The sequence below is a fragment of the Denticeps clupeoides genome, chromosome 12 (genome assembly GCF_900700375.1).
Source record: "Denticeps clupeoides chromosome 12, fDenClu1.1, whole genome shotgun sequence".
Classification (NCBI taxonomy): Eukaryota; Metazoa; Chordata; class Actinopteri; order Clupeiformes; family Denticipitidae; genus Denticeps; species Denticeps clupeoides.
In genome coordinates this window covers 21505803-21514925 of record NC_041718.1, presented here as the reverse complement: position 1 = coordinate 21514925, position 9123 = coordinate 21505803, and the positions used below count along the sequence as shown (strand labels likewise).

The following is a 9123-nucleotide window of genomic DNA, read 5'->3' as shown; positions in this document are numbered from 1 at the left end:
TTGGTCGGTTGATGATCGGTATTAGTAGGTTTGATTGGTTGATGATCGGTATTAGTAGGTTTGATTGGTTGATGATCGGTATTAGTAGGTTGGTCGGTTGATGATCGGTATTAGTAGGTTTGATTGGTTGATGATCGGTATTAGTAGGTTTGATTGGTTGATGATCGGTATTAGTAGGTTGGTCGGTTGATGATCGGTATTAGTAGGTTTGATTGGTTGATGATCGTATTAGTAGGTTTGATTGGTTGATGATCGGTATTAGTAGGTTGGTCGGTTGATGATCGGTATTAGTAGGTTTGATTGGTTGATGATCGTATTAGTAGGTTGGTTGGTTGATGATCACTACTGGCGATCGATCATCTAACTGTGATTATTGATGGCCAGGGGTCACAGGCGCTTATTGATGACCCTGCAGATCCGTTAGTGTCTGGTCCCCCAACGCCGCTGATTGGCTGGGAGCCTGTCAAGGAGGCCCGCCCCCACCCCGGACCCGCCAATGGCGCTCCGCCCCGCGCCCCTCCCCTCCCCGTCCTCGGCCGGGAGCGCGCGTGGTACCCGGGCGCGAGGAGGAGGAGGAGGAGGAGGAGGATGTGGCGCGCGGAGGGGAAATGGCTGCCGAAAACAAGCCGGAAGGTAAGAGGGGAAACGGCGACGTTTTTCAGCGTCTCGGGGGGGCGAGTGACGCGGACGCAGCGACGTTTTCGCTGGGATTACGCGCGTCCGTCCGTCCGTCAGTGATGAGGAGCGGAGGTCCTCCTCCGCCAGCTGGAGGATGGAGGCGAGGAGATGCCGTGGATTAATGGTGCTGTTTTTTCCCGTCTTCTGAGGAGACCCCTGATGATGGTCCTGGTGTGTAGAACGACGGAGGTGGTGTTGTGATGGAGATCACGTGCTGAGGTTCTCCTCGCTTTAATAACAGGCACCAGAACGAGGCAGCAGGACAGAAATCGGGATATTTCACGTCAGTGTCCCCTTCACTGTGGGACTGAGTCCTCCAGCGTTCAGCACAGGTCTCTGTTGTCACCGTTCGGTGACGTAATTTGAACAACCCTCCTACCTCCTACAAGCTCCTGCCTTTGAATCGGTCACAGGACGTTCTACATTCTCATTCAAAATGAAAGTTCTCATGATGCCCTTCACATAACACCATCCCAGCTCCAGCCACCAGGGGGACACGTTGAGCTGCGGTGCATTCAAGGTCCTGCAAACTCTCCAGACAACCTGAAGTCTCTCAAAGTGACGTGCAGGATATCAGAACACGTGTTCTTCTGCAAAAGCTACCATTTATTCTGCTGCTGGCTGCCGTAGAAGACTTTATTTCAGGTCCACATGTCCACTGTCCATCTCAGGTCAGGTTCTAGGAGAGCAGCCGTGAATCAGCTGCTATATCTGGGCGCAGAGATTTCATTTCCTGTAAATCATGTACCTGCGTGGTCCAGGTCTCTGAGGCGTCCCCCGCACTCCGCTCTCACCGTGGCCTCGGGAGGTCCATAAACATCTCGCGCATTCATGCGTCCCTCCGTCCCACCTGGCCCTGAGAAGAAAATATGAATCTCTGGATGGACTTTATGGTCTTTAAAACGACTTGTCCCGTCTTCCTGGATCTGATCTTCCTGCTTTATTTTGAGAAATTGCTCAATGTTCTGCACTACATCGCGTCAGTTTGATTGATCACCAGTTTGTTCACCTTTCAACTGGTTTCTGTATATTCTGCGTAAAACAGCACAAAGAGCCACAAAAAGTACTTTTTACCAGCTGTAGAACCGGCTGCTGGACTAGCAGCAGAATTGGCTCTCGATCCGGTAGTAGAACCAGCTGTAGAATTGGCTGCAGAACTGTGATAGAACCAGCTGTGGAACCTGCAGTAGAACCGGCAGCAGAATTGGCTGGCAAACCGGCTGAAGAACCATCAGCAGAACCGGCTGTAGAACCATCATTAGAACCGTCTGTAGAATAGGCATTAGAACCGCCTGTAGAACCAACTGCAGAACCGGTTGCCGAACCGGCTGTCGAACCAGCAGTAGAACTGGCTGTGCAAATGGCAGTAGAACCGTCTGTAGAATAGGCTTTAGAACTGCCTGTAGAACAGACTGTAGAACCAACTGCATAACCGGCTGCCGAACCGGCTGTAGAACCAGCAGTAGAACCGGTTGCAGAACTAGGATAGACCGGCTGTAGAACCAGCAGCAGAATTGGCTGGCAAACCGACTGAAGAACCATCAGCAGAACCGTATGTAGAACCATCAGTAGAACCGTCTGTAGAATAGGCATTAGAACTGCCTGTAGAACAGACTGCAGAACCGGCTGTCGAACCAGCAGTAGAACTGGCTGTGCAAATGGCAGTAGAACCGTCTGTAGAATAGGCATTAGAACTGCCTGTAGAACAGACTGTAGAACCAACTGCATAACCGGCTGCCGAACCGGCTGTAGAACCAGCAGTAGAACCGGCTGCAGAACTAGGATAGACCGGCTGTAGAACCGGCAGCAGAATTGGCTGGCAAACCGGCTGAAGAACCGGTTCAGCAGAACCGGCTGTAGGAATGGCAGTAGAACCAGCGTTCATGTAGTTTCTGAAGGCACAAAAAGCGAAAGTTTTGGTTATTTTGGATCTTGATGTTCCACCTTTCTTCATTTCAGGACTGAAGAGGGCGCGGAATCCGGATCGAATGTACAGGGCCGCCGTGGGCTACACGGGCCACGCCCCCCCTAAGGCAATCAGTGGTGACGGAGACGGCAGTAACAGTAAGAGCGCCGAACATCGTTCGACACACCCACCCACCCCGCTGTACCAGGCTCCGCCCGCGTTGAAAATGCGAGGAGTAGCGAGTTCTTCATATGAATGTTCTTAATCACACGAGCCGAGTACCCAGCCTGTGGAATTATTCGCTCCTGGTGGAGAAGGTGGTGGTGGTTGCTGGCTTGATGTGGCCTCCCTGATGGCATCTTACCCATTGAAGGTCCCCTGACTTTGTGAGATGATTGAACATTAATACGAGTTCCTCCAGCCTGTCTACGGTCCTGCGGTGGCTAGAAATGGCGGTCGGTGTAAAGAGTGTTTTGGTTGTTCTGCTCCACCGTCCTGTCTGCGGCAAACATTGTGGTTGTTGAACGGTGTTGATGACGTGAATTCCACGAATGTCCCTCAACTCCTATAGGCCGTTCTCCTCCTAGTTCCTCCTCTCTCCTCCTCATTTAAAGCTACAGACTCCGAAATGGGAATTTGGTTCTGTGCCTGCTGGGGTCTGCCTGCTGCCACCACACACATCTTCACGTCTTCATTTTTAGGAGTGCAGGACACTTACCTTGTGGTGAAACTGTGGTCCAGCAATTGAGACAAAATCTTTATTTGTGTGAGGGCCTCTTCTCTGGGCCTTTCCTTGTGAGAAGCTCCTTGAGGTTTTGAGATCCAGATTCCGGGTCTCCAAGCCTCTAATTCTTCCTCAAGGTCAGTGTCTCCTTCACCTATTCTGGAGAGATTTCTTCTCACAGCCTGAGTTTTTAAATTGAGTATAAACCCTGTGGAAGATGGAACTCTCTGCTCAGATCAGGGTGAATAATCAGGATTCAGTCTTGTAGAAATGAAATGGAATTCTGGGGTCTGCAAGTGGCACGTAAAAAGCATCACACTGACACGGCATCTCCTCACTTCACTTGTAATCTCTGTCCTGCAAAATCTCAGATCCACATGGATTCCATTCAGGTCCTCTTCTGCTGTGAGTGAATTGGGCGCCCTGTCGTGCTGATGAAGGACTTTGCTGGCTGGTGTGGCGGTGTGAGGGGGGCGCTTGAGATGAATGATGTTTTTAGAGGACAGTATCCTGGTGTGTGGTGGTAAGGCTGCTGCTCTTGTTGTTGGGAAACGTGTCCTACAGCCAAAGCGAAAAGCCAGAAAACAAAAGGAGAAAAATGAGTGTCGCTGCAGCAAGGGAGGAGGGGGAAGAAAGGTATTGATTCTGGATCCATTTTTGTCGGCTTTTTATTCTCTTTAGGCTCTGGACCTGCTCCAGAAATGAGAAAAATACACACAGACACACACACCATGTCACCGTCATTCAGTGACAAATGGCTTCTTGATCCTGATCAGCTATAACACACTCCAACACTGTGTGTGTATATGTATATATGTGTGTGTGAGTGTGTGTGTGTGTGTGTGTGTATATGTAAAATGTGTGTGAGTGTGTGTGTATATATGTATATGTGTGTGTGAGTGTATATGTGTGTGTATATGTATATATGCGTGTGTATGTGTGTGTGAGGTGCTCCTGCTCGATGGCCATCTCTCTTCCTAGGCCGCTCTCCTCCTAGTACCTCCTCTTTTCTCCTCATTAGCATTTAAAGCTACAGACACCGAAATTGGAATTTAGTTCTGTGCCTCCTCCTTGGTGCTCCTCCTTGTTACTCCTCCTTGTTACTCCTCCTTGGTGCTCCTCCTTGGTACTCCTCCTCGGTGCTCCTCCTTGGTACTCCACCTCGGTGCTCCACCTTGGTGCTCCTTGGTGAGTCTCCTCGTTGCCCCTCCACAGTGGGCGTACTTGTTGCCCCTCCTTCTGACTGAGGCCACCAGGAGCATCAGTGAAAGACAGAAAAGAGCTGAGTGGATAAATCATTCACCGTGTTCACACTGGGAGTCTCATTCCAGGGAATTGAATCAAGTGAATCAGTTCACTCCATGGCCACTGGAGAAGCAGATTTTCTCTTCTGTTCACCATAGTCATTCTTCTCTCTTCTCATGTCCCCATGGCCACAAGTTCCTCATTATAAAAAGTGCTTTTCATGTTGCTGTTTGATGAGTGAGGTTACTCTTTTTGTTTAACCTGTATGTACTGCATTGTGGGGTCACTTCCATTCCTTCTGTTGGAATACCAGCGTCGCCTCCTCCCAGCTTTACTTTGCCTCAATGTTTCACACCGTGTTTTCAGCCGAGGACACTTGGCCCATGTCTTCCTCCACCCCTCCATCGTCTCCCTTTCTCTTATTCATGAGGTGCTTCTGCACTCAATGTGGATCACCTCCTCCCTCAGGGTGGAACACATCAAGTTCCTGATGAAAATGCTCATGAAGTGTTCCACGTTGGGCTTTTTGGACACGCAGCCTGTCGTAAGGAGAGGAGGACTTCCAGGAAGTCCCACCATCTACTCATCAACGTCCAACAGAACCTGGCAACAGTCGGAGATGTAAACCCAGTGTTAATATTCACCCGGAAGAACAGAATCTGTCTGGGTCGTGCTGATTGTGTGAAAACTCTGATCAGTTTTGGTTATGAAATGCTGCCACCGTTTCTGTTTCATTGCTCATCAAAAAGTGTGATTGTGTTGTTGATTCTAGCCTGCTATGTCACAGAATACGTTTAAGATCTTCTTCTCTTTTTCCTTAGATGAACATCTGAAAATTTATCTTCCCAAGAAACTACTGGAATGCCTGCCGAAATGCTCCTCCCTGCCCAAGGAACGGCACCGATGGAACACCAATGAGGTAAGAAACTCGATTTGGGATCTTCTCACCAGGCATTCGGCTACGATCGTCCAGGTTGAGTCGCGCCGGCAGGTTTAAAAATGTTAGCAGGGATGTGACAGAGGGAGGAGATTAGAAGAACCTCGCCTGGACTCTTCCGAGTTGGAATGCAGGTGCTGAGCCTCTTTATGATTCGCATCGGTTCTCGCTGCTCAATTTGCCTTTCCTGTTTACATGTGGGAGCGTCCAGTGCTCAGGGAGAGAACCCTTATTTTGCTTCTGATAGCCTGAGGGACAGGGAGTTGATTGGTCTTCTGAAATTGGACTTTCGTTGAAAATTCATAAGATGAGAATTTCCCCCGGGAAAAACCTTCCATTTCTCCATATTATCCTGAATGTGCGAGTCAGAAGCTGCAGACTTCCTCAAGTCTCCACTGGTCTTTTTAACCTGCTGGAACGTTGCCGAGTGCGTCTTTACCCACAATACCAGTTCTGATCCTTCACTGCATGTCACTCATGTCCTTCGAGCCACGGTTCAGTGTTACGAAGCCAAAAGTTCAGCTGTCCCACAGCGCGTTCCTTCAAACTCACTAATTTTCGGAAGTTGTTCTCATGGTAGAAGTTCTCCTCCACTCCATAACAGCTGGGGAACACACAGACTGTGCAAATTCCAAAATTCTTCCTCTCATCAGGACCCGGTCATGTAAAGATGTCTGTCTGTGATTTAATGATAATTACATAAATGAAGAAAGGGATTTCATACTGTTATACTGTAGACCAGGTCCAGCACTCCAAGACCAATCTAGAGTGGGACAGTGGACCATCAGAACACTTCCTTCTTCTGAATGGGGAGACGCACCTTTTATTCATGTCTGATGGCCACGTGTGGACGTTGGGGAGCAGATCAGGTTCTTAGATCACTGGATATCTGACGCTGGTGTCATATTCACCTCAGTGAAGTCATGTGTGTGAGTGTGATTGTAAGTAGAGATCTGGCTTCTGATGGACAAGGGGTGTAGAGAATGGACGTGGACACTGCGCTACACCTGGACGTGTCACGTACTGACAGGAAGTGGACTCTGCGCTACGCCTGGACGTGTCACGTACTGACAGGACGTGGACGCTGACCAATCATGGTCAATCATGCCTCATAAAACATCATCAAAGTAAATTTTCTGGGTTCCAGAAATAACTATAGGGTTCGAGTGGGTCGTTAGTTCCTCCTTTCCAACCTACAAGTAACCAGCAACCAGCATAACCAGTAATTTCCGTAGGTCCAGAAAACTGGGACAATTGGTCCCTCTGTAAAGCAGAGGCATTTAAAGGTTCTGAAAAATCTCCTGCGTGTCCTGAACAGCCAGCTATCTCCTTCCCACAATGCACTGGGGACTTAAGGTGACCTCTACAGAAATCCTTTGTCCCCGAGCAGCTGCTCAGACTGCCGGCGGGTGGACGCGCTCCAGCTGTGGTTCCATCATCCCTTCAGCCTTCAGGTCAAACCCAGGGTTCTCCTCCAGCTTCACGCTGACCCCGGGGCCTGTAGGGTCAACCCAACGAGATTTACATTTACGCCCTTATCCAGAGCGACTTACAATCAGTAGTTACAGGGACAGTCCCCCCCTGGACACACTCAGGGTTAAGTGTCTTGTTCAGGGACACGATGGTAGTAAGTGGGGTTTGAACCTGGGTCTTCTGGATCAGAGGCGAGTGTGTTACCCGCTAGGCTACTTCCACCCAGATCAGAGGACAACTGGAGCATTCAGGTGACACAAGCATCCTGTTCCTGACGTGCAGGAGAAGCTGCTGCAGCCCATACCATGCAGGCCGGACCTAATGAGATCACTGCCACCAGGTGTCCAGATGTCCCACTGAGCCTAAAAAATGGAGACGCCATCCTGAATTTTTACTCCTGCATGGCCCTCCTTCCATAACTGATGACACAAACAGCACCTTCAACAGCATCATCACACCCCGCCCTCGAACCGTAATTTGCTGCATCTAACTGCTGATATTCATGTGCCTTCTGTCCGAGTGTGTCTTCTCTCTCTGGATTTGTCAGTCTGTTGAGGTGGGACTGTGGTCCCGGCGTCGTCCACTGGAGGTTCATTTCACTCCACCGTGTCCATCCGGGGATCAGAAGAATATCCTCGCTTTTCAGCAGAATCATCTCCAATCCAAATCTCTAATCGTCTGACCTTCTGGTGGTGAGGGATAAAGAACATGTGCAGAATCCTCTTCTGTCAGTAACTTAAAAACGTTCCACCACGATTCTTCATTCTTCAATGAGTTCATCAAGTTCATCATTAATCCCTGTACGAAATGTGACTCTGTGTCCTCCGGCCCCTGCCGGCCCCTGCCGGCTCTCACCGAACCTCACCAGACCTCACTGGCCCTCACCGAACCTCATCGGACCTCACTGGCTCTCATCGGACCTCACCGGCCCTCACCGAACCTCTTCGGATCTCACCGGCTCTCACCGGACCTCACCGGACCTCACCGGCCCTCACCGTCTCTCACCGGACCTCACCGGACCTCACCGGCCCTCACCGTCTCTCACCGGACCTCACCGGCCCTCACTGTCTCTCACCGGACCTAACCGGACCTCACCGAACCACACCGGACTTCACCGAACCTCACCGGACCTCACTGGACCTCACCGGACCTAACCAGACCTCACCGGACCTCACTTCCTCCTTCCTCGCTATAAAACCCTGGTGTGGTGGAGAAAACCACTTTTCTCGGGATCGCCGCTGATGATTAAAGATTTATTTTAATGTGAATTGAGGAGACCATTTTATTCCGGCTCTGCTCATTAAAATGACTCCCGTGTCCCCGCGGCCGCTGTGCGCGGGCGTGGCGCACACCTTTCCATCCCGGGGCTCGGCGAGTGGGGGGGGTGGGAACACAAAGGTTGTTTGTTTCTGGTTGACGGCTTGTAAAGGTGCCCGATTCGTGCTCAGAATGTCAACGGTGGCCCCTCCCCCTGCTTCCTTCAGCGGGTCATGTGACGTGGCAGCCCCTGGGTCAGGCGCATGTGAAGATGTTGTGGACCAGCGTCATCATCTTTCTCCAGAATTCAGACGCTCGAACCGCCTTTTTACCTTTAGACTGGGCGTGGAATCCAGGCTCCTCCCCATCGTTCGCTGCCTGGCCAGTGACGTGTAAAATTATTCCAGGATGGAGGGCAGGAACCCCCCCCCCCCGCTGGGAAAGGACCGACTGCATCACTTTATTTGCTGAGTGTGTGTGTGTTGATTAAGAATTCCCTGTATGGAGCAGTGGGAATCTTTTCCGGGTTTCTTCATCTCTTTTTAATCCACACTGCAAAGATATGATCTGATGTCAGGGTGGTGGGATGGATCAGAAGGAGGTCCAGCATCTCCACATGCTGGACTCTCTTATTGACCCTAGGGGTCACACTAGGACACTCGGGGTGCAGCTGATCATGGTCACTCTGCGTCCTCCAGATTAGTCCTCCTGCCAACCACGACAGAATGGGTGTGTGAGTCCTTTATCGGTAGATTTGGGTTCTGTCCCCAAACTCTAATGGAACTGTGTGTTCTGGGTTGTGTGTCTGTGTGGCTCTGGCAGTCAGTACACACAGATGGCTGTGTGTGTGTGTGTGTGTGTGTGTGTGAAGAGTAAGTCGGTGGCATGTCCCTGAGCTGCATA

At 50.5% G+C, this 9123-nt stretch overlaps 1 protein-coding gene across 12 annotated transcripts in view; it reads left to right on the top strand.

The window, feature by feature from the left end:
* The first annotated feature begins 523 nt into the window (after positions 1–523).
* The window catches only part of LOC114800309 (calmodulin-binding transcription activator 1-like), an 80655-nt gene continuing 72055 nt past the window's right edge, over positions 524–9123 (top strand). For all 12 annotated transcript variants that reach the window (XM_028997494.1, XM_028997492.1, XM_028997490.1 and 9 more), the window contains exons 1-3: positions 524–633; positions 2638–2742; positions 5375–5472. In XM_028997494.1, coding sequence (XP_028853327.1) covers positions 609–633; positions 2638–2742; positions 5375–5472 — 228 coding nt within the window. In that variant the 5' untranslated portion in view covers positions 524–608. The remainder of the gene's footprint in view (positions 634–2637; positions 2743–5374; positions 5473–9123) is intronic.